This window comes from Naumovozyma castellii, chromosome 1 (assembly GCF_000237345.1).
Source record: "Naumovozyma castellii chromosome 1, complete genome".
Classification (NCBI taxonomy): Eukaryota; Fungi; Ascomycota; class Saccharomycetes; order Saccharomycetales; family Saccharomycetaceae; genus Naumovozyma; species Naumovozyma castellii.
In genome coordinates, this window is record NC_016491.1 from 2,596,782 (window position 1) to 2,621,111 (window position 24,330).

Here is a 24,330-nt window from a genome sequence, read left to right on the forward strand (position 1 = left end):
CCGAGACAGATCTTTGTGTAAGGATCTTGAACCTTAATATACTGATATTTGTCAACTCTAATGATAGCTGTTCTTTGCTGAGTTGAATCGAGTTTCAATATGTGAAAATCGAAAAAATATCGAACACGAAAATAAAGCCAATTGAAACTTAAACGCTTATAAAAATACATGACGTTGTCTCATAGAAGGTTGAAAACTGGTTAAACATCAAATCAGGGCTCCACATTAAACATGTCTACCGATAATATACCAAAAATACCAGAAAGGCCAACACGAAGAAAGACAACGTCGAATCTACCTTCAGTAGAACCAGAGGATTTTAATGAGCGAGACGTATCCCCTGAAAAGGTAACTTCGACGGATATTCAAGTTGACACCCCAGCAGTTCCATCTTCAAGGCCATTTATTAGGCCCAAAACGACAGATGACGTAGAAGTACCACATGTTCCAAGTCAACGACCACTTAGACACTCTTCCACAACCGAAGAAATTGAAGATCTTGTCGAGAATACTGACCAAGAGCTTAAAGAGATGCAGGAGATATTAGCATCTCATCATAAGTCGAAGAACTCTCTAACTGATGAACCTAAAATACCAAGGAGACCTCAAAGGAAGAATAAGGAAACTGGTGCGGATACTTTTACTGACACTAATGATACTCAAGCTGCAAGTGATGAATCAATTAAAAATTTGGAAGAGTCTCCAAATGACGGTGTTGCACAGAATGTGGTAGGTGATACTACTTATTTTTCCGAGGAAATTTTGCCCACGAAGGATGACATTATTACTCCCGAAGTTACAGAGGCAATGGGAGAAGCGTTTGAACCTCCCAATGATTCTTTGAGAAATTCAGAAAAGGAGGGAATTGAGGTCATAGGAAACCAGAAAACTGAAACTACGGATGTTAACCTGCTGTATCTTGACAAGGATAACCATGAAACTGAAGAAGCAAGTCACGAGAAAACCGACGTCGAAACGTCAAAGGAAGAAGTTGGTATTGAAGACGACCACCATAAATCCAAGGGTGACGATAAAGAACCTACTCCCTTGAGTTTAGAAGAAGATAGTGATGAAGTAAAGCATGGAAGCTTATCTGATTCTTTATCGGAGCAACTTCCTACTATCCCCATTACAAGACCAAGGATCAAAAAGGATGAAGCTACCGATGAAGAAGACAAAGCACATGACCAGAAAGAAGTACCAGCTACAATTTCAAAAATAGATTCGAGCCCAAGTGGCTCCAATAAAGAAGAGCCAATATCGGAATCCAAAGTAATGAAGAAGCCCAGTGTCGAGCAACCATCTGCTTCAGAAAGCCAGCTTTTTACAACTAGAGTAGATAAACCAAAGGATGACGATAATGAGACTTCACACGGATTAAAAAAGAAGGCACCACCCCCGGTTCCAAAGAAACCGTCGTCTAGAATAGCTGCCTTTCATGAGATGTTGAAGAAACAACAACAAAAGGACATCTCGAATACTGAACACGAAAATTTAAAGTCATCTGTCGGCACAAACGGAAGTAACATGAACCCGGATAGGGTGAATTTTGCAAAGAACCTAAATGGCTTATTTGCCCTTCCTGGAATGACGCCATCTGGTGATATACCACTAGAGCTAAATAAAGGTCTATCATCCCCATTAACTATTGAAAAAAAGGATGATCAAACAGAAAAAGGGAAACGTTCTCTACCTTTGGCTACCACAAAGAGAGTTAGAGGTCCAAGGGGTCGAAAATTACCTACCAAAATAGCAAACACTGAGAAGATTGTCAATGATACAACATCATGTCAATTCGAAACATTCCATGTTTGGGAAATAGCATTCGATCTGAAGAAGGAGGAAATAACAGAGGAGAACGAACAAAAGGACATATCAGTTTCTGAGAAAGCTATACAAGCAACAGTACTAAACCAACCAGCCGAATCGACTTCAATTAATCATTCTATAGAAGGATTACCTACCAATAAGGAATTTACAGTAGGCAATCCTAGTCCTGACGTACAATCGGGTGATACACAAGTACATATAGAAAATGGTGATGTAGTATCCCTAGAGGATGCTATAGATTCGAGGGACCAAAATGAAAGTGTTGAGGTACTTGAACAGGAGCTAGAGGATCAAGCCGAAAGAAGGATGGAAGAGGAAATGCTAGAAGAGGATAAGCGCAAGGACTTCCTCGATATGATGACTCCATAATGTGTACTTTATGTTCATTGGCCTAATTACGTATATATATGGCGAAAGAATAATAAATATTGGTTATAACTTCGAACCCCGAACTTCAAATAAACGTACATGGCGATCGACAATTTTAGATACAAAATGCGTTCCAATAAATTTACGATTATAGGATAACGGAAGTTAAAGGTTCGATAGTGAGCGCTTGCTACAGAGCTGTCATTATAATAAGGATGGTAGTAGATACAGCATACTATGAATTATTGGGCATATCACCATCAGCGACTGCCATTGAAATAAAGAAAGCTTATAGAAAGAAATCTATACAAGAGCATCCAGATAAAAACCCGAATGATCCAACCGCAACTGAAAGGTTTCAAGCCATCTCAGAGGCATATCAAGTTCTGAGCGATGATACCTTAAGGCTGAAGTACGATAAATATGGTAAAAAGGAGGCGGTCCCCACAGGTGGATTTGAGGATGCTGCAGAACAATTTTCTGCTATATTTGGAGGTGATGCCTTTTCATCTTATATTGGAGAACTCACTCTCTTAAAGAATTTGCAAAAGACAGAAGAATTAAGTGCTCAAGACGAAGCAGAGAAGGCTAAAGATGAAGAAGGAAAGACCAAGGATGAGGTAAGTAAGGAATCTAAAAACGAGCAGTCAGAGCATAAAAGTGGTACATCCACAACATTGCCAAATTTACGCTCTAAGGGAGAAAGTTCACAAACTGTTTCGACTCCCTCAAAAAAAGATGAAACTCCAAAGAAAAAGACAAAACTAGAACTCTTCGAAGAGGAGCAAAGACTTGAAAAAGAAAAGAGCATTGAAAAATTAAGCAATACTCTTATAGAAAGATTATCAATATTGACAGAAAGTGTTTATGATGGGGCATGTAAGGAATCATTTCAAAAAAAATTTGTGGAAGAAGCAAATCTTCTAAAGATGGAGTCGTTCGGAGTAGACATTCTACACACTATTGGAGCTATCTACTATGAAAAGGCTAGTATCTTTTTAGCCTCACAAAACTTATTTGGGTTTGGTGGTGTGTTCCATTCCATGAAGGCGAAAGGTGGCGTATTCATGGATACGTTAAGAACCGTTTCTGCCGCTATTGACGCCCAAAACACCATGAAGGAACTTGAAAAAATGAAAGAAGCTAATGAAACAGATGTTGATGGAACACCAAAACCAACAGTGGATGATCTGGCGAAACAAGAACAATTATTGATGGGTAAAGTTTTATCGGCTGCATGGCATGGTTCAAGGTATGAAATAACATCAACTTTAAGAAGTGTCTGTGATAAGGTACTGGAGGACAAAACTGTCCCCACTGCCACTTTAGTAAGAAGAGGAGAAGCTTTAAAGTTATTAGGCGAAGTCTTTTTGAATGTATATAGAACAAAGGCAGAGCAGGAGGAAGCGCAGATATTCGAGGAATTAGTTGCAGAGGCAACAAAAAAGAAGCGCAAATAAGAAGCTTATTTTCTTGCTTCATCATTACTCGGATGACTAGTACTAAGCTTTGACAATTAGATTTTACTTGCAGCAGTATTCTTTAATAGTTCCTAGTGCCAAAACAACATTTCGTAATCTATTTACCAGATAACCGGAATTTTTAGTAAGATATACAAACCCAATTCATAATGTATTATAAATCAATAGAATCTATTTGTAGGGTTTGAGGACTTCAGACATTCAATACCTTCAAGTTGAGCGTTCAATGTAAATATATATTTTTGGATCAATCGTTATCCGCGGAGATAGAAAATGTCAAATATTATGCTAAATTTCAAAGATTACTTTCTATCTAACGCCACGTGAACTTAGTAGCCATGAGCCACTTACTAAAAAGATTTAAATTAGAACTGCCAAGTATCTCCCTTATCCCTCCGTACTATATCCAAAGCAATATTGTTTATGAGTAAAGCAAAATCGATCCAGCAGATTAACGAAAGGGAATTACAAAGTGGTATTCTAACAACAGAGCAGTCATGGCATTATCAATATAAGGATCAAGCTTATATATACATAGGAGGACTTGACAAAGAGCTAACAGAAGGAGATATCATCAGCGTATTTTCCCAATACGGTGTACCTGTTGATCTACTTCTTGTAAATGATAATCAGACAGGAGAATCCAAAGGTTTTGCATTCCTAAAATATGAAGACCAGAGATCAACAGTATTGGCTATCGATAACTTAAATGGGGTTAAAGTCGGCTCTAATACTATACAAGTAGATCACACTTTTTATGAGCCTAGAGATGAACAATGGGACTACCGAGAAACAATGAAGAACGAACTTGAAAAAGATTTTGTAGTAAGAGGTATACCGAATCTCCCAAGCGAAACGCCATCCGGAAGTTCAAAAGAAGCTTTTATTGGCGAGGATGATGATCTAAAAGACCCAATGCAAGATGAAAAAAGAAAATAGTAGATTCATTTAATCGATATTGCGTCAAGAAAATTATCGATAAGGGTATACTATTAGTAGTAAATACTAAATCTTTATAATAAGTAATACGCCGTAATTATAGCGTCTGTTTTAAAATACCAATGCATAAAAATCTATATTCAGTTTGCTAAATAAACTAGCTCAACCCTTTCGTATTTTCCGAAGAATCAGATCAAAGAACTACTAGATTCTTTACTCTGATTAATACCACGCTTTTCCCTTTCAGCCTTCTTTCTGAGCTTAATTTTTTTGAGCTGTTCCAGTAACTGCCTTTCTTCCTCATCTTCCGAAGTGTCAGAGTTCGATAAACCTTCAGTTACTTTTGAAGTATTAGATATTTCATTTGAAATACTTATTTCTCTCTCTTTATTATCTGCAAACGGACTATCATCAAAATCAATTAAATTTCCATGGTTAGAAGAGTGTTGATAACGTTCATTTTCTTTATTTGAAAAACTGGGCTCTACTTCACTTGGTGGTGTTCCATTTTCTGGTTGATGTCTTTCATTAAACTGAGACAAGCGTTGTTTCATCTTTTCCTGAGCTTGCGCCTTTAATGCTGTAGCCCTGTCTGACGTTAGGCCGGTGTTAACAGACGAACCTGCTTTGAGATTATTATTCGATACGTGTAAAGATTCATCATTTCTTAACTTTTGGATATAGTGAAACACTTCAGGCTCCAGTCCTAGCCCCATTTCCCACTTTTCAAATGATGAGACATCTACTCCTTTCGCACCTCTGGGATGTAAAGCGAAGGCAACTTCGGAAATTGATGATCTGATATCATTAATGATCTTTCTATTTTTCTCAAATTCCTCATTAATTCTAGATATTTCTTGCTCATTAGAATCATCATTCGGCTTTCCCATCAATGCATCCATCTTCTTTTTTAATAATGCTTTATTTTGAGCCTTTTTCTTATCTTTCTCAGTAACCTCACCATTAGGACCAGAACCAATGATAGGTTCACCATTTTTTAAGGAAACCAGCTTAATTCTAGCGTTTTTAATAGCCTCGTCTGTTCTGGCTATATCGCTGAATAGATTTGGGATTTTTTCTATTAAACATGCGAATCTATTCTCCAATGCTGGTGTAAATTGGGGTTCGCCACCTTTTATCAATTTGTACGCATTTTGAATCTTAGTCTTTAACATGTCTGTCGTAACCTTCGTCTCAACATTGGGCTCCTTACGTCTTAAGAGTTCCTCTTTTGTTGCTATAGCTTTTTTCAATTTATTAACCTCCTCTAATTTTAAATTTTCATTCTTCATAGCAACTTCTAAATTGGTCGGTTTAGCATCCTTAAGTTGGGCAGGCTGCTCTGTTGAGGTCGCTACCTTTTTCCTACGGTTTCTAAAGCTGGGCAATACATTTTTCTCATCGTTATTCTTAAAATTTGAAGCATCTGTTTTGGTAAATGAGCGGTTACCGCTGTTAGAGTTTATATTTATTTTCAATTGATTCTTCACATTATCTATAATTTTTTCACTAGAAGGAACCAATTTTGCTGGCAACTTATTGGGTAGCGGTTTCCCATTTAACTTCCCATATACTAAATGCATTCCTACCACAAATTCTTGCTTATTTAATTGGCCATTATTAGTAGTATCACACAAATTCCAAATATGCTCCAAGTCAGTTCTATTCAATCCCGATTTTCTAAATATCTCTACAGCAGTCCCTGATTCTAAGTAACCACGATGACCTGCATCATATGTTTCAAAAATTTTGTAGTATAAGGATTTTTCCTCAGGTGCAATAACATCATTATCCTCTTTAATGACTTTATCAAGAAAATTGGATTGAGCGTATAGTTCGTTGTTACCATATCCTGTTTTCTGAGCTGTCAAAGGAAGTGTTGGGTTAAAATTTGTCGGAGGAAGGAATCCTGTTGTTTGTTGTTGCAATACTGAGATACCTTGCTGCGTCTGTGGTATATATCCTCCAGTGGCCTGTTGCGGCAATGAAAAGTTTCCTGTAGTTTGATAGGGCATTCCAAATGAAGTAGGAGGTATCGAACCTGTAGGTTGCTGGATAATAGGAATGGGCTGGTTCTGCTGTTGTCCATTTCCAATGTTTGTAGGTGGTTGAGGATACATTGGGTTAGACAAATTCGGGTTGTATGGACCAGTATATTGTTGATTAATGTTTTGAATATTATGTGCGCTATATGTATCGTCTACATGTGGCATATAGGTAGCATTTTGTTGTTGAGATGCCGTTTGGTTGTTATTCGTGAAGTTGACTTCTGATAATTCTTGACGTACATTTCCTGTTAATTGTTGTTGAATTGGCACTTGATTTGTTGGTGCGTTTGGATTTGGAGCTTGGGAGGTCAAATATCCGGTGGATTGTTGTTGTAATGGGACCTGATTTGGTGCATTTGGATTTGGAGCTTGTGAGGTCAAGTATCCTGTGGATTGTTGTTGTAATGGGACTTGATTGTTAACGACCTGATTAACTATCGTGGACTGAGGGACATAGCCAGTTAGCTGATGTTGCAAAGGAGTTTGCACATTCTCTAAACTGGGTATCGAAGGTGGTAGGGGATTAATGCTATTCATATTTTGGGCGGGTTGACTTACATTTGAGTGCTGAACATTGTAATTGACACCAAGATTAGAATGTTGGGGAGTTAAATTTTGAGCTTGTTGCAATTGATTTAGATCGTTTCTCAAAGGTTGCGGAGTCACTTGTGGACTGGCGTTCGGATTATTAATTAAATTATCAAAGGGAGTTTTATGTACATTTTGGATTGAAGCTGCATTTGCACCCTCTGCCTCATCTACAATACTCAAATTGATGGCATCAATAAAACTTTCAACTTCATTTTTTGTCTTTGTATCCAATTCATATGGAACTGAATCACCTTGTAATACTTCATTGATCAAATGCATTGCCAATGCAAATTCTGGAAACAGTAATTCGCCTGCTCTTGTCGTATCACAAAGTGACCAAATTCTAGCTAAATCCGATGGAGGTAATCCTGACTTGACTAAAATCTTTCTACAGTTTTGTCCTGATGCAGTATTTGATCCCTTATTAACTATTGACCTAAATAATTTCTCAAATTTTGCTTGATCTTCAGATGTTAAGAAAGAAAGTCTAATTGCAGGTATTTTGATCTCATTATTTACACCATTGTTAGCAAAGGAGTTTACAAACCCTGTAGCATTAGGCTTTAGAGGTTCAATAGGATACTGTTGGGCGTTTTGAACGTAAAATCCGGTTTGCTGGGGTTTTAAGGGTTGAGAGACTACCTCATTCGAGTCATTGTGGGGTGGTGCTGTAAATGAATTATTCTTTGCAGGTGAAAAGGAATTTGGCGGATAATAGCCTGTAACTTGATGCGTCAGTGGATGCTGCTGTAACTGATGTAGATCATTACCACTATTGGTAAACGGTTGAGCTACACCAGTGTTGTTCATTGATGGCATGTAGCCAGCACCTTGAGGTTGAATAGCTTGACCGGTGCTGCCTACTGATTGATCCATATTCGATCCAATTGGTAAGTGCGTAAGGTTGGAATACTGAGATACGAATGCTCCGGAATATTGCTGTTGAAACATGTTACTACTTGGAAACTGAGGAGGAATCGGACCCGATGAGTTATACATAGTTGCATTATTCGATTGTCCCTGGTTATCCATATGAGCATGATTTGAATGCATTAAGTTCGGTTGCATATCAATCATTGAGTTTGGAGCAGCTGTGTTATATGAGTTATTGGTGTTGTTATATTGTTGGCTTTCTGCTACATTTTGATTATAACCTGTCAAGGTTGGGGTGACGTTCAAATGTTGATTATCAGTACTTGAGTATGCTGAGGTACTGCTGTTTTTGTTTTGCAACCAAAAGTCACTGTTAGAAGGACCATCTGTATTATACTGTTGATTTGTGCTAGATCCTTGAGTTGAGAACTGGCCGAACATACTAAGTTAGACGTCAAAGCTTACTTTTTAAATTGGATAAATTCAACAGCCTTATAGTTCTGGTGTCTCAATAACACTCGCTCTTTAGGTATCAATCTAAGATTATTGAGCCTACTCAGAGCCCTCCTTGTGAAAGATGAAGGTTTTAGTTGCATACCAGTCGAATTTCCATGTTAAAAAGTATGTTTTACCCTGTCCGAGATGCCAAAACTTTGGACATCGTTTCGACAAACGAATTGATTTAAACATCAATATAGCTATCATCGCCATAATTATAGAGAGAGTTCATAGTATATTAGACAGTTCCTCTTTTTTGAGTGAAAGGTTTAATATTATTGGACCCCTTTTTTAAATAGTAGCCTGTCATTGCCCAGGACCCACTGTGGACTCGCGCATCGAGGAGATCTGGACTATTAAGAATAAGAATATCCTGCAATAAAGACAATCCAAGTCATAAACTGTATTCATTAATCGATAAGTATGGTCAGGAAAAGACCAAGAAGCTCTCTGGGTCACGTTCCTATTGATACAATGTCTTCTTCGCCGATTCAAGAGAAAATTCCAAAGTTGAGTAGTCGTAATTTAGGTGAAGAGCATACTCCAACACGATATAAAATAACTAGAAGAGATCCTAAAATTGTTAGGAAATTAAATAACTCAACGAAGGATTCACTTTTTTTTAGCAATGAGTCATTTAATAAACATATACCGAAGAGTCCAAATCGAGAACCTACCATCAATATATCAGATGAAATCGAAAATAGCAATGAAGAAAGTGACGGATTTGAGCCTTTAGAAGGAAGTCCTCCAATGCATCGCAAGCAACGTCCTCGAAAAAGTAGTTCAGTAGGTCTATTGATATCATCTCCAGTTTCGTCCCGTAATCAAGAAAACTCTTCAGTTAGACCAAGTAAATTGAGCTTGAGTGTGATGGGTACGCTAACTACTATTGATTATAAAGGGGAGAGAGAAAGTAAAAAAAGTATAATTATGTCTTACACTAGAGATATGAAATCACGAAAGATGAGATTTACGTTTAAAGGTAACGAAGTTAAAGGAAGTTGTATATATCTTCCGCGTGATTGCAAGGAAATATTTGCCGATAACGATAATACTTCCTTTGGAATTCTATTTGTAAAGCCAAAGGCTATTACACTTTTAGCAAATCTTCAAAAGGTTATCGAAGTTAGAGGTGTACTATGGCGTAATAGTGACTCAACAAACAAACTACATTTAAAAAGACTCTGGGATGATTTGTCTGTGGATGATAATTCTAATATTAAAAATGTTCCCAAACGAACTGACGTGTTAACAAGCTTAGAAGCGTCAATATCCCAAACTGCTAAACAAGTAGTAGCATTGCGAACGAAGAAATATGACTTTGAGCCACCACCAAGTTTTCTCCATAAAGCTGACGCACTGAGTTCCTTAAATAAACGAGGTATTCAAAAACGAATATCTCACTTCACATCTTCAGTTACGAAAATTCCAATCCCAAAAGACAGATTAGAGACCTTCATTAATGATATACCCCCAACAAAATTTTATTCGAACTCCTCAAAGGCCACATTGGATTCGAAACGATTAGATGTTATACCATCACCTTCAGAGTTCAATCTTCGAAGATCTACAAGAGCTAAAGGTACTCAGCAACGAATAACCGCTTTTGAAGATATCGATTCAGAGTACGAAACACCCGAACCGTTCAAACCGTCATTATGCTATAAGTTTGATGATTCAACGAGTTACACCATTACAAACCAGGATTTTAAATGTCTTTATAATAAGGATTGGATAAATGATACAATTCTAGACTTCTTTACCAAATATTTTATTGAAGAGTCCATCAAAAAAAATATTATTTCTAAATCAGAAGTCTCGATCATGTCGTCTTTTTTTTATACTAAACTAATAAGTGATCCTGAAAATTATTATGATAATGTAAAAAAGTGGGTATCAAATTCAAATTTGTTCGAAAAAAAGTACGTAGTGATTCCTATCAACATGAATTTCCATTGGTTTGGTTGCATTATTACAAATTTAGATGAATTGCTAAAGTTTGTTAAAGAAAATTCGGTAACATTACGTGGAGAAAAGAGGAATCCTATAGATACCATTAAAATTTCTGCTCCAATAAAATCAGGAAAGGAGAATGCTTCCAAAATTTTAGATGACCCTAAGGACCACAACAATGGGGGCCATATAGACGGTAACACCAACAGTACACAAGAAGATATGGATGATATAGCCTCTACAGAAACTGTGAACCTTTCAGAAAGCATCACCGAGGATAAAACTAATCATTTTACTAATATGGATAATCAACGACAGTCTAACGAGGATGCAGAACCTTCTGATACAACAGTGCCCCCAGAAACAGAACAACTAGAAATTGGGACACCTATTATTCAAATATTGACATTTGACTCCCTAAGGCAAAATCATAGCCGTGAAGTGGATGCTATTAAAGAATTTATTATTGGTTATGCCAGAGATAAATATTCTTTAGAAATCGATAAATCTTTGATAAAGATGAAAACTTGCTTGGTTCCACAGCAACCAAATATGAGTGATTGTGGTGTACACGTAATATTGAATACACAGAAATTTTTTGAGAACCCGAAGGAAACTTTAGAAATGTGGAGGAATTCCAAAGTTCGAAGTAAATCTGCTTCAAAGAAGATTAATTTATACTTCGAGAAAAGTTCTAGAGGCCAAGCAAGAAGAAAATTAAGGGACATTTTACTGCATTTGCAGAAAAAGTACATTGCGTATTTGAAAGAGAACAACCTTTATACAGATGCGGATGAGGATGGAAATAGAGATTTCAATGACGACTCCAACGAAGAAATAGAAATTATTGAAAACTACGAAGATCCTGTGAAAAAACAAGAGCAAGAACAGCAGCAATTTGAACACAACAAACAATCACAAGTTCCAAATTTAGTCAAATCTGATAGCCAAAAGGAAAATGATGAGAATATCGCAACTCATAACACCGAATATGCTTCTAATGAGGAGAGGAATCTTACTTCAGAGCCACCAAGTCCTGGATTATCTCCAAAAAAAGAAAACGGTATTGCGGAAGTGGGAGAAGGTACTAAAAACTCTATTTTAGACAAAGCTGACCATCAGAAAGCTGGAGGCTCGGTGGAAGAAAATGAATATATTCACAATGACTCTCTGTTTCTCCCGATGTCAGACACGTCAGGACATATCCAATTCAAGATGCTGAAAACATCAACAGAATCACCTGACTTGGAGCCGAAGAGAAACTTCTTGGACAGTTCACCCATCAAATCCCTTGGTACTGAGTCCAGATATACACAGCCTGAAACAGGAACGACATCAAGATACTTTGGGAACTCTCTTCTAAAAGACCGCGTCCAGGAATTCGGCAGTATTCACCCAACTGAACGCCGATCAGTATCCTCAGATACTGAAAACAGTGATAAACTGAAATCAGAAAGGGCAGGTGCATCGCATACATCCATTTTGACTTCTCAAAAAGAACATCTCCATCCTTCATCGTTACATGCCGAAGATATTTCTGAAAGAATACCGAAGTCAGAAGGTGACCATGATGATAATGATGTATACCTAATTGCGGAAAACGGTGATGATAATAATGATATGAGGACTTCAAGGGCTCAGATAAGCCAAAAGAGCGACGATAAAATAGAAGAGATTAAGAAGAATCTGGCTAGAGAATTGGAACATTCGAGTTCAGAAGAAGTGGAACTAAATATGCCTAATGAATCTTTAACAAGTCCCAAAAGATTTTCGACAGAGGTTAATGACAAAAGGAAATATATCCTTGAAGGTGATTCTAACATTGAGGAACCTGATGGGCGATCAATGGCTGAAATTCATAGCATTTCATTAGATGATGATTAAATTATAGATATATTAAAGAGCATAATGTTAATAGCATAATAAAATAAGATTACTTAAAGTAAGAGTGTGGTCATTAAATTGTCTAGAAACATATATTAATTTTATATAAACTGTAGATAATGCAACGTGGCGAAAAAAGATTATAATAATACTCTAATTTTCTTGGAGATTCTCAAGCGATCTACCTTTAGCATAAACTTCATCTTTGACACTTTGAGTTAAAACCTTTGACCAACTTCTTAAGAATCTCTTAAGCCTCATTGTAAGAGCAAAAAGAGTGGCAGCCGCAACAATTACATAGTATAAGTGTTGGAGAATAGACCATGAAAGTTCTGCAGTATGACTTTTGTGGAAATCAGTACCATACATCATAAATACAACGGCCCTAGTAAAGTCAACGTATTTATCAGGATGTTGCATGTATTCTCCAGCAGAACATATAAAGAAAAATATTGTCAATTCCTTCGCCATACTAATATCCTTCTCTTTATAATTTATGTTGATGTTTCTAATAAATCGTTTCGTTAATAGCAAGGGTGAGTCTTGTCTATTATTAACATATATCGAGAATATCTCCATGGATCTTCTTATAACAGATATTAATAAAGGTGCTTGGACCAGAGCAACTTGAAGAGATGACATTTTGAAAGGATGAACGGGCCTCAAAAAGTCTGAAGGTATCAGACATGCCAAATAATTCCAAGTTATTAGGATGCTAAAAGCGAATATTGAAAAGTAGCGAACTATGCCCATGAAATTTTCAACTGCAAGGAAGAGCAGCATAATGGTGAATTTAAAGTACGTATTATTGAATAATGTATTCATTATTCCATGGAATATCCCGTGAACATTATTATCTCCACCGCCAATGTTAACCTCGTTAATGTTTGCGTTTCCAACTGGTCCTGCTTGTTCTTCGTGTTGATTAGCGCGCTCATGTTCTCCAGCTTGGATTGGTTCTTGACCCCGATCATGAACAGTGTGGGCATCCCTAATCGCTTGAAGTTTCCTATACTGGTCGAATAAATATGCCAATACCATAGAACCGGTAAAAACTGGAACAAATGATAGTTGTGTTGGGTAGAAAAAGTTATTCAAATTTGGATAGGACACGTCCTTTCCAAACATTTTGCCCCAAATCAAATAGAAGAATGACATAAGTATACCCCCTACAAGATGCATCGTAAGGTTGCTGATAAAAGCGGAACCAATGATTAAAATGGATGCAAATAGCCACATTAAAGAGATCAAAAACAAGTATCTGGCCCGAAAATGAGGTGGAACGTAACAAATAAAATATTCATCAAATTCTGTATTTTGTTGATCTAAATAACCAAACTCACCAGCATTACGCAAATTTCGTTCTTTAATGCGCTCCAGATCCAAAGGTTTCAATAACTGGTCGTCTTTTGTCACAGGAACGAACATAGTCTGGACATAGTTTCTTGACACGATATCCGAGGATGGAACACGTAATAACACACCATCTGGAATGAAGTATGCATGTACCGATGGATCTTCATTGAATAATTGCTTGGCTTGACCCAAAGTTTTGGGAGTGGAGAATAATTCTGGATTAGACCATTTGGCCCTACTAGGGGCAAAAAATTCATAGAACATGTTACGGTAAATAATATGACCTCTCTCAGTAGCGATATCTTTCCCTAATATAAATGAGGATAATCTCAATCTTCTTGCACATACAGTAAAGATGTATTGCCAGTATTGTTTTACAATTAGTTTCAAAGTTTCATTTGATTCTAAGGTTCTTTTAGTGACATAGAAAAGATTTATGAGGAGTAACCTGGAAAGTAATGATTCTTCGTTCATAATTGTTGTTGTTTCCAAGAATTTCGATTTCAAAACGACTGGGAAGAAAAATCTGGTATGGAAACCAAATCCAACAATAATAAATACTGCATAAATGAACATGGAAAGGCATAATCTTGATAACTGAATGTTCATAGGATGGATTAAGCTATCATGTAAAATTCTAATATTTGGATCATCTGGTGATCTGATAAAGAATAGCACTCCTGGTCTTATAACATCTTGCCTAACCATACCGATGTATTTCGCGAACCAGTACATATATAAGGTTCCAATAGTCCAGTATCCTAGAAACATGGCAGGTTTCCAACTAGTGCAAACTGAAGGAACCCATAACCATGCCTGATGAGATTTCAAACATGGTGCTATTAGAGAAAAATCCAACATTAGCCCAGCCAATATTGGGAACCCAGCCAGTTCAATGAAGAATAGAGTGAACACCTTAAAAGTGCATTTGAAAGCAAATAACAATTGGAAGGCAAGACGCTTAACCTTTCCTGGCATGCTATGTTGGCGACTATAATTTCTACCCAGCCATTCAGGTGAACAACAAATTAATGTAACAGCTGTTAGGTAAGTAGTTAAGGCAGGGAGACCTCTCATATACATTGATGATTTCATTGAATTGTTAATATAGGCATTATAATAATAGAATAAGCCAGTAATAACATTTTCCTGTATCCACTGGCTAACAGATGCTGTAAATGAAATTCTTTGAAGTAACAAATAATATACTTTCTCCAAATTGGAAAAATGGAAGAGATACGCCAAACCACGACCTACAGCCTTTAAAATACCGAAGTAACATTTTAACAATAGAAACCCCACAATTGTTGGAATAATATAAGAGATAATCAAATAAGAAAAACTGAAAAGGATCCCAATCATTGAATAAAATAGCACATCGAATAATCGAAGTCGTATGTTTAACATCAAAGGAGCTGGTTGCCCTTGAGCTTGTCTGGCTTCTTCAAACGGTACATCATTGGGGAGTTGGATAGCTATTGGTTCATTGTTATTGTTTTCATTTCCTCTTCGTTCAAGATTCTGTTGAATGACAGCGTCAAATTCAAGCTGGTCTTGTCTATTAACGGGATTTAATAGCTGGTCCCAGTTATTTTCTGGTTCTACTAACTCTTGAACTTCATCATTGAGCTCCTCAATTTCTGAATCAGAAGATGATTGGATATCATTTGGAATGAAATCAGGATCTTCATGCTCATCGGGATCACGATTATCAAACTCATCGTTAATATGAGGAGCGTCTGAATCCGAAGACGATTGAACATCATTTGGATTGAAATCAGGATCTTCAAGTTCATTGGCATCAGAGTCATCATTAATATGAGGAGCTACTACTTCATTTTCATTTTGATGATCATTGACTTCAGCTTCCATGTTATTATGGTGATTGTGGTTATTATTATTGTTATTATTTCCATCAACTTCATGAGCTCTCATTGCTCTTGCCAAATGATCCAACATTTCGTCATCCATCATGGGGAATCTGGCTTGTAATTTCGCTTTGATGTCATCAGCACTAAACTTAGGGCCGATTTTATGATAAACCATTTTATTAAATACATCTTCTCTTACAATCATGTCGTATTGGAAATAAAGGGCAATGTGTAATATAACAATCAACGCAATTTGTAAGATTGTAAATTTCAAATCGATTAAAATTTGAATTAATGCTGTTGTCCATGAAATCTTTTCAGGTACCTCTCTATCAGTAAACCCAAATAATAAACTTTTCCACAGTTGTCCTTCATAAGGTAATCCATTACGATCTAGCATAAAGGTCAGAAGCTTTGCACCAAAATTCCATGATAATGGTATACAGATACCAAGTAGTAGCACAGTTAACAGTAAAGTAAACACGACACGAAAATGGCCCAACATGGAAACAAAACTTCTCTTAACTAGCATGGAAATAGGAATTTTACTAGGCATGTTGTCCATATAAATGGTTTTAAATTTGATAGGATAATGGCAGATATCACATTTAACCACAGCACCTGGTTTTGAAATATCTATATTCTTAGATGCGATCCACTCTATTTGACATGATTCGTGCACATACTTGATGGATCCTTTACATTTACATGGGTGATATAATGGATTCTCTTCTGTTGATTCACCTCTACAGACTCTACATGTTGCATCCGATGGGATGCGATCACTGCCTGTGATGAAGTTGATAGAATCTGGGTGGAAGGACATTGTTGCTAACGATGCCTTCTCTCTTTATATTAATTTCAATTATCTTGTTTCCCTTAAATGAAAAATAAATATAAATCCCTTATTGTATATTGGTCCTATCAAGAGATGCTCCTTCCAACTAAACGGGTTCGCTCCGACAAATAAATGGTACTACTTAGGCGTTTTATTACTAACCAACAATAAATTTAACACAATGATCGATTTTTTGCAATGGGCTCATCAAAACTTTAAGGGCGGGTAATGCCAAAAAAACCAAATAGTAAAAATAATAGCCCTGTAGGGGGCTCGAACCCCTAACCTTATGATTAAGAGTCATACGCGCTACCGATTGCGCCAACAAGGCTATTTCATTGAAAAAAATTGGTAAAAGTCCTAAGAATGACATATTTTTAGCTCCGTTTCATTTTTGCTGTCTCCCATCACCAAGACCTTTGTACTTATCATGTTACGGTATACATTTATGAAGTTTCCTTCTTTTTATTATTTTCTTTATGAAGAGGAAATGCCTAACAAAAAGAATTGATCTTGGGAGAAACTTCTACCAAGCTGTAAACCATCGTGTTTAATAATAATATCATAATAAAAGTTGAGGTTGAAATACATAAATACATCAATATATATCTCATGTTATGCCGTATATATGTTGTTATTACTAGGAGCTTTATTTTTGCTTCTTTCCTTCATTTGTAGGATTCTTGGCTATCCATTGTTTCACACTCTTTCTCTTTTCATGAATATCAATAAAATTTGGTGTATATGAAACTTCACCTGTTGGATTTGAACCAATTAAGTTATCAACATCGGTGGCTTTACTGAGGGAAATATCTTGTAAATATTCACCTTTTATAATGTCATCTCTCTTAAGCATATGTATTGGATAGTAACTTTTCTTATCAAATGATAGGAAAATAGAGAATACAGTAAATAGCAACCCTAAAATCGTTTCATATTGGATATCTTTTGGTAAAGTCAATTTCTTTTCAGTGGTAACATTCTTTAAAATTTGATAAAACTCATAACTAGAAAAGCCGGCATGTAATAGTTGAATGGATCCTATTAGGAAGAATAGTTTGGACACAATTGACATTGGATAAAGACCTTTAGGTAGAGTACTTTCCTGCCCTCAGTATCATCTATTAAAGGTAACGTTAACACATCTCCGAGTACCCATAGTTCATGTAATTCAAGTTTTTTCGCTTGATGAAAAGGAAAATACTTCGGAACGAAATTGTGAAAGTTACATACAATTGGCAATGTCATAAACTAAATGATGCTGGCTAACCGAAGTTTGAAATGAAAGTATGTTTCTTCATAATATTTATCAAAAGCTTTATGTATGTAGATAAGTGTATGATTTTGCACCCATTATTTCTGCAACAAGTTCATATAAAGTATAGCACGGACATAAGTAATACTAGCATACCAAATAACGACAAAAGACTCAATTTTCATTATTCCATGTACCAATATTCTTTGAAACTTTTTGTGAGTCTTGAAAGTTTTGAATTATAAACTGGCTTTGGATACAGATAATGCCGAGGTTCTTCGTACCAGCAATCATCGTTGAAATTGCCTGTTAATAGAGTTTCTTCATCCTCTATCTCATCTGCGCTGCTTAATTCACTCTGTGATGAAATATTTATGTAATCACCTTCCTTTATTAGAATATTACTGTAATCTATTTGGGGAATTTCTCTCTCTTCCCCGGTATATTCTTCTTTTCCTTCGAAAACTTGCGAACGTTCATTCAATGTTAATGTATCTTCTTGTGAATTTGATCCACTTTCAGCCATTGATGGAACGATATATTTGGAGTTTATTATATTATTAAAATAGCCATGATAATCCATACATGTTGAGAAACAAGGGAAAGTAATCCATAAATCATTATCGACAATGAATTTAAACTGTAAACTGTTCTCCTCTTTGTGTGGAATGCCTACATTATAAACATTCTCTTGATCATTAAACCTCAAATGATATTGTGGATCAGTATGTCCCCAATGATCGAATTCCCCAGTAATGCTAATAGATGTAAAGTGTCCTCTATGCTTTAATTCCTTTTCAACCACATCTTTAGGAATGGAAAGTAATAGAAGATCATCCACAACAACAACACTCATTACTGGCAGTTATATATTCTATATTTAAATTGGCTGTCTAGTTGTATCATTAATGTGGAGACAATGTTATCTAAAATACATGTGTAAATAAATAGATTCAAACTCCGAGATTTTCTCCTAACAGATGGACAATGAATGATTCATGCTAAGGTCAACATCAAAGCAAATCCGGAGACGGTACAAAGTAAACTAACGATCCATTTACCTAGTTGTGATGTCTTGCTGCTTAATTGTTTCTTTTCATCTCCTTGATTCAATATAGTTGGGATCAACCCCATCGTTGCCATATAAATAAATCCACCCGTCATTATAGGTAACATAGAATCATCGATACCAAAATTGAATTCGACAGACCATTCATTCAGGATGCAACCAATCATAGCCCCAATAAGCGCTCCCATAGCAGTAATAATTTGCGATTTCAAAGCTTGTGAGAAACTAAAACCATTGGATAAAAGGATAGCAAAATCACTTATTTCATGAGGGATTTCATGGAAGGTGATTGCAAGCGTTGTTATTAAACCCGTATGTTTGGAGTTATAGAATGAAGTAGAGAGTGCTAAGCCATCTGTAATGTTATGGATCAGACCAGCAATCACGTTTAGATACGCTGATATTTTTGGTTGGTTTACAGGATCGTTCTTTTCGTTAGTGGTTGAGTGACTATGAGAATGTGAATGGCCATGAGAATGATGGTTTCCATTTTCATCGGTTGACAATATTGATAGCATCTTTTCGAGGGTCAAGAATAATAAGAAACCTGCAAAGATGGAATACGTTGTCTGTTGAGGTTTATGAGAATGTTCAAATATTTCAGGAAGTAGGTGCAACGAAATGTCACCGAATAAGGTTCCAAGAGCAAAGGGTGGCAATAATTCCAACATCACACTGTTTGATTCACTGTTCCCTGTTCTAAATCCAGGAATCAATAACACCAGCAGACATGGTAAGATCTGGATAAATGATGTCGCAATGATGGCATTGTAACGAGCTGAAAACTTGAAAAGGCTGCTCTCTAGAAATTGAACGAACATGGTAAATATCCAGCTATTTATGTTTAAATGGTCATGAGAATGAGAATGTGTGCTTTTATGACTGTATTCATGAGAATGGATATCAAGGGAATCGGCGCCATGGTTCTTATGATTACCGTGAGCTAAAACAGCAGATCCAAATACAGACAAAGCTGCCAGTGCTAAAAGACAATTTCTAAATGCTGGTTGAACCATGATAAATGATCTCCTGAAGCCTCTGTAGGAAGTGTTAGTTGTCAAAGAGAAGCACAGGCTGTCTTTAATGAAATATTTCATTATTGATAATTTGATCGTTGCACACGTTTTGCGTTACCCGTCGATCAACCCCGAATTTTCAAGACGCCCCTTACTTTTGAACAAGATAATAGAACAGCTATGAAGTTGGATCACGTCCTTGCTCTCTAGTTAAGTAACTTTTATATATCCGATCCAAAAGGACTCGGTTTATCATTGAATAGAAGTTTCTTACATCTCCTTAGATCTATACTTGTTTGCATCGGTTACTCAATTGAGATACTTTGTTTTGATAAGGGAACCATTAGGAAACCAATTAGACCCAAAAGGAAAAATGCCGTTAGAACAACAACAACAACTTGAATAGGATGAATATCTCTCAAAAGTAGATGACGTTTCTCCACCAGATTTTATTCAATTTTCTGCAAACTATTTCAATAAAAGATTAGAACAACAAAGAGAATTCATCAAGAACCAAGAGAGATTAGCCATTGCTAATGGTATAATTTTATTTCCAGCACCAACAAGGACGGAATCCAATGCTGCTTCTGCATCTGTTACCCCCGTTGGAGGGACTAGAAGTGATGCTATGAGAAAAAGTAGTGTCTTATTCAAGTCTCCATTCTCGGATGAAGATCCACATTCAACCCATACAGACGCTCCCATTGAGGCACCTCCTGCCATTCACTCATCATCAAGTGGGACTGCCCCTAGTACCGGTGGTATTTTTAGAGGAGATTTTGCAATAAATCAATCAGCACCAGGAAAAAGAATTACATCCCCAATGGATCCATCCAAGGGAAGCTCATCTGACCATACACAGATACCAACCAAGGGCGATACACCACATTTTGAACAACACATGCCAATGAGATTTAACGCAGAAAGACGTACTTCGGTCAGTGGTGAGAGTCTTCAACCTGATAATTTTGACGGATGGACTCCTGACCATTATGCTGAGAAATCTGCTGAACAATTAAAAAGGTTGGAAGTTTCCATTGGTAAGAACTTTTTATTCAATAAATTAGATTCAGATTCTAAGAAATTAGTTATAAATTGTTTAGAAGAGAAAAAAGTTAAGAAGGGTGACACCATCATTAAACAAGGGGATGAAGGTGATTATTTCTATGTTGTTGAAGTTGGTTCTGTTGAATTTTACGTTGACGACCAGAAAGTTAGTAATTCCGGACCAGGTTCAAGTTTTGGTGAATTAGCATTAATGTATAATAGTCCCAGAGCAGCTACCGTGTTGGCTTCTAGTGATTGTACATTATGGGCCTTAGATAGATTGACTTTTAGAAAGATTCTGTTAGGAAGTTCTTTCAAGAAGAGAGTCATGTATGATTCCCTATTGAAAAGTATACCTATCCTTGAAAACTTGACAAATTATGATCGTGCAAAACTAGCAGATGCTTTAGACACCCAATATTATGAACCAGGTCAAGTTATTCTTCACGAAGGTGATCCAGGTGAAAACTTCTATTTGATTGAATATGGTGAATGTGAAGTTACTAAAGAAGGCAAGGGTTTATTGACGACATTACATGACAGGGACTATTTTGGGGAGATTGCTCTTCTAAAGGATGTGCCAAGACAGGCAACTGTCACTGCTGTAAAGAAAACAAAAGTGGCCACACTTGGAAGAAGTGGGTTCCAAAGATTATTGGGACCTGCAGTGGAAATTCTCAAACTCAATGATCCTACTAACAAGTAAGTGTGACCCTTTGGGATTATTTCATTATTAGGATGTGATTCTAATCTGCCATTCTTGTAGGTATCATATCTTAATTAATGAAGAAGCATATATCTATCTCAATATATAATAAAACTCTATATACACTAAACAATACGTACAATAGGGCTCGAAGTTACTACCGCTTTTTGGATTTACAATTCCTAGAAATTTGAAAATAGAAAAAAAGGAGACGCTCTTAAGAAAGTTCGAAAGTTCTTTCAATTGAGACTGAGTAAGAGACTAAGCACTCCCTGCAATGAGTACAGAAAACAATCCCCAGGATGCCAAATATGATGCAGCTTTGGATTTGCTACGTAGACTAGATCCAACCAAAGTTGCCGAGAACTTGAACAAGATTATCAAGTTGGAACCATCTTTAGCTGAAGATTTATTAAGTTCTGTCGACACCCCTTTGGATGTTAAGAAGGATCCACACTCCTCACAAAGAGAGTACCTATGCTGTGATTATAACAGAGATATTGATTCTCATAGATCTCCCTGGTCCAATGAATATTTCCCTGAATTGTCCAAGGAGGATTTAGAAGAGAGTCCCTTCCCAAGCGATAATCTAAGACAATTGGAAATTATAATGAATGATTCATTTGATGTTTATAGGGATCTGTATTATGAAGGTGGTATCTCCAGTGTTTATCTATGGGATTTAGATAATGATGAAGATTTTGCAGGTGTCGTTCTGTTTAAGAAGGGAAACCAAAGTTCTAGTAATTGGGATAGTATCCATGTTTTAGAAGCCACTTCTGAAGATGGTGGGGCTAATTTCACGTATAGAATAACAACCACAATCATTCTTCATCTTGATAAAGATGAACAAGAGAGAAAAATGACATTATCAGGAAATTTAACGAGACAAACGGAAAAGGAAGCGTCTTTGAATGGAGCCTCCACTATGGAACAAATTCATATAGCCCATATAACCAATTTGGGTACATTAATTGAAGATATTGAATTACAAATGAGAAATTTGTTGGAAACAGTCTACTTTGAAAAAACAAGAGATATATTCCATGAAGTTAAGAATAGCGTTGTCGACGCAGCTACTCTGCACAAAGATGCACAAACCGAGGTCATAAAGGGCTTACAAGGCCTATAACCTGTTTTATATTTCATAATGCGATATAACATTAACATATATTTGATATAAGCAGCCAGTTAGGAGTACTAAAAATGAATGGTTTCTTAAACTATAGTAGAGTAATCAGAAGAGTTTCCATTTTAGATTATAACGCTACGTAATATTTCTTTTTCTATACAATGGTGACAATTTTTGTTTATTTCAATTCTCTCTTCAGATAGAGAGAAACTTTATATCCTCAACTTTTAATGTGTTCAACTTTTCTTCCAAACATTCATCCAGACACTTTTTAATTAAAACAGCAGATCTAGAATAATCAGATTCTTCATTGAAGACATTTACACTAAATCTTACCCAAATTCTACCATTGTGAACCAAAAAAGGAGCAAAAGCTCTATATTCTTTTATCATTCTTGCCTCACATGCAGCTTTGAACTTCCTGAAAGAAACAAAACTTTCCAGCAAATAATTTAATACAGGCCTATGTGCTTCCTCTATTGGGAAAGAAATGTTGAACATTCCAGGAGTATGATAAGTGTTGGTTGAATTTTCCAATAATTCAGCACCTGGCCCAAAAGCTGCAATAATCAAAGGAATAGCCTTCTCCTGTAATTCATTCTGATAGCCTCTAATAGCTTGCTCACCACCACAGATATTTTTACGAAATGAGATTGCTTCTTCGATACAGATGATAGGACCATAAGATACTGTCCCTAAGTACCAAAACTTTTCAATTAGTAAAGTATTGTTGTCGATTTCAACAGAATCTTCCAATTCTTTAGGGACGTATGACCAAGAAAATGGGTTGGTTTGCACTAAACTATGGTGTTTGGGATTAATGTATAATAGAGCACAAGATTTTGGAACGCTTAACCATTTATGCAAATTGGTAGTAAGAAAATCTGGTTTCAATTCATCAATAAATTTAAGGTCAACTAACCCTACTGCGTGTGCACCATCGACTAAAGTCCATACATTGTATTTGTGACACAATTGAATTAATTTCTCATAAGGTAGAGTAACACCAGGCATTGATGAAATCATATCGAACATACATAACTTATAGGTACCTGAAGAGAGCTTTTCTTCAAATCTGGCTAAAAGGATGTTATCTTCGATGGGATACGTAGTGTTTGTAATATCAAATTGCAAACCATAATAATCGTGCAAGAATTTCACGGTGTTAGAACAGGCGCCATAAGTGGTTGTATGAATTAAAACGGTATCATTTTTGAAATCCCAAGGAATGGAACGAAGAACAGTGTTAATGGCCATGGTAGCATTTGGAACTAAAGCTAAATTTCTATCGTCCAAGCCAAGGTATTCAGCCAAACATTTCAAGTTCTTGGTATAGTACTCTTTGGCGGTGAGATTAAAAAACTCATCGGGATATGTTTCCTCCTCTTCACAAGCTTTCTTCAGACGGTCTATAACCTTTGTTGGTGTGGTACCGTATGAACCATGGTTGACTGGAATGACATCATCGTATAATTGAGAATAGTATTTCTTCTTAAATTCGTGACCAAACTTTGGCATTGCTTTAGGAACTATGTTGTTTTAGGTAAAAATCTTTTAAGTTTCCTAGCAAG

At 36.3% G+C, this 24,330-nt stretch overlaps 12 protein-coding genes and 1 non-coding gene across 13 annotated transcripts; 6 read left to right on the forward strand and 7 right to left on the reverse strand.

Moving 5' to 3' along the window:
* Nucleotides 1-231: 231 nt before the first annotated feature.
* Nucleotides 232-2,199, forward strand: AIM21 (Aim21p; the record flags this gene model as incomplete). Its single annotated transcript, XM_003674210.1, has 1 exon — nt 232-2,199. The coding sequence occupies one exon, from the start codon at nt 232-234 to the stop codon at nt 2,197-2,199; it is 1,968 nt and encodes a 655-aa protein (XP_003674258.1).
* A 215-nt stretch (nt 2,200-2,414) lies between these two features.
* DJP1 (Djp1p) lies at nt 2,415-3,659 on the forward strand (the record flags this gene model as incomplete). Its single annotated transcript, XM_003674211.1, has 1 exon — nt 2,415-3,659. One exon carries the CDS (start codon nt 2,415-2,417, stop codon nt 3,657-3,659), a length of 1,245 nt encoding a protein of 414 aa, XP_003674259.1.
* Nucleotides 3,660-4,103: 444 nt separating this feature from the next.
* On the forward strand, nt 4,104-4,619 carry IST3 (U2 snRNP complex subunit IST3; the record flags this gene model as incomplete). The annotated part of the gene is made up of 1 exon (XM_003674212.1): nt 4,104-4,619. One exon carries the CDS (start codon nt 4,104-4,106, stop codon nt 4,617-4,619), a length of 516 nt encoding a protein of 171 aa, XP_003674260.1.
* A 188-nt stretch (nt 4,620-4,807) lies between these two features.
* Nucleotides 4,808-8,572, reverse strand: PAN1 (actin cytoskeleton-regulatory complex protein PAN1; the record flags this gene model as incomplete). The annotated part of the gene is made up of 1 exon (XM_003674213.1): nt 4,808-8,572. One exon carries the CDS (start codon nt 8,570-8,572, stop codon nt 4,808-4,810), a length of 3,765 nt encoding a protein of 1,254 aa, XP_003674261.1.
* A 480-nt stretch (nt 8,573-9,052) lies between these two features.
* Nucleotides 9,053-12,469, forward strand: ULP2 (SUMO protease ULP2; the record flags this gene model as incomplete). Its single annotated transcript, XM_003674214.1, has 1 exon — nt 9,053-12,469. The coding sequence occupies one exon, from the start codon at nt 9,053-9,055 to the stop codon at nt 12,467-12,469; it is 3,417 nt and encodes a 1,138-aa protein (XP_003674262.1).
* A 153-nt stretch (nt 12,470-12,622) lies between these two features.
* SSM4 (E3 ubiquitin-protein ligase SSM4) lies at nt 12,623-16,522 on the reverse strand (the record flags this gene model as incomplete). The annotated part of the gene is made up of 1 exon (XM_003674215.1): nt 12,623-16,522. The coding sequence occupies one exon, from the start codon at nt 16,520-16,522 to the stop codon at nt 12,623-12,625; it is 3,900 nt and encodes a 1,299-aa protein (XP_003674263.1).
* A 270-nt stretch (nt 16,523-16,792) lies between these two features.
* On the reverse strand, nt 16,793-16,865 carry NCAS0Atrna10K. Its single transcript has one exon. It is a non-coding gene; the product is annotated as a tRNA-Lys (tRNA).
* A 318-nt stretch (nt 16,866-17,183) lies between these two features.
* On the reverse strand, nt 17,184-17,609 carry EMC5 (Emc5p; the record flags this gene model as incomplete). The annotated part of the gene is made up of 1 exon (XM_003674216.1): nt 17,184-17,609. One exon carries the CDS (start codon nt 17,607-17,609, stop codon nt 17,184-17,186), a length of 426 nt encoding a protein of 141 aa, XP_003674264.1.
* Nucleotides 17,610-17,973: 364 nt separating this feature from the next.
* On the reverse strand, nt 17,974-18,645 carry ATG45 (Atg45p; the record flags this gene model as incomplete). Its single annotated transcript, XM_003674217.1, has 1 exon — nt 17,974-18,645. The coding sequence occupies one exon, from the start codon at nt 18,643-18,645 to the stop codon at nt 17,974-17,976; it is 672 nt and encodes a 223-aa protein (XP_003674265.1).
* A 140-nt stretch (nt 18,646-18,785) lies between these two features.
* YKE4 (Zn(2+) transporter YKE4) lies at nt 18,786-19,955 on the reverse strand (the record flags this gene model as incomplete). The annotated part of the gene is made up of 1 exon (XM_003674218.1): nt 18,786-19,955. The coding sequence occupies one exon, from the start codon at nt 19,953-19,955 to the stop codon at nt 18,786-18,788; it is 1,170 nt and encodes a 389-aa protein (XP_003674266.1).
* Nucleotides 19,956-20,502: 547 nt separating this feature from the next.
* On the forward strand, nt 20,503-21,627 carry BCY1 (cAMP-dependent protein kinase regulatory subunit BCY1; the record flags this gene model as incomplete). The annotated part of the gene is made up of 1 exon (XM_003674219.1): nt 20,503-21,627. One exon carries the CDS (start codon nt 20,503-20,505, stop codon nt 21,625-21,627), a length of 1,125 nt encoding a protein of 374 aa, XP_003674267.1.
* A 277-nt stretch (nt 21,628-21,904) lies between these two features.
* CAP2 (F-actin-capping protein subunit beta) lies at nt 21,905-22,759 on the forward strand (the record flags this gene model as incomplete). Its single annotated transcript, XM_003674220.1, has 1 exon — nt 21,905-22,759. One exon carries the CDS (start codon nt 21,905-21,907, stop codon nt 22,757-22,759), a length of 855 nt encoding a protein of 284 aa, XP_003674268.1.
* Nucleotides 22,760-22,954: 195 nt separating this feature from the next.
* Nucleotides 22,955-24,277, reverse strand: NCAS0A13310 (uncharacterized protein; the record flags this gene model as incomplete). Its single annotated transcript, XM_003674221.1, has 1 exon — nt 22,955-24,277. One exon carries the CDS (start codon nt 24,275-24,277, stop codon nt 22,955-22,957), a length of 1,323 nt encoding a protein of 440 aa, XP_003674269.1.
* Between the last annotated feature and the right edge of the window lie 53 nt (nt 24,278-24,330).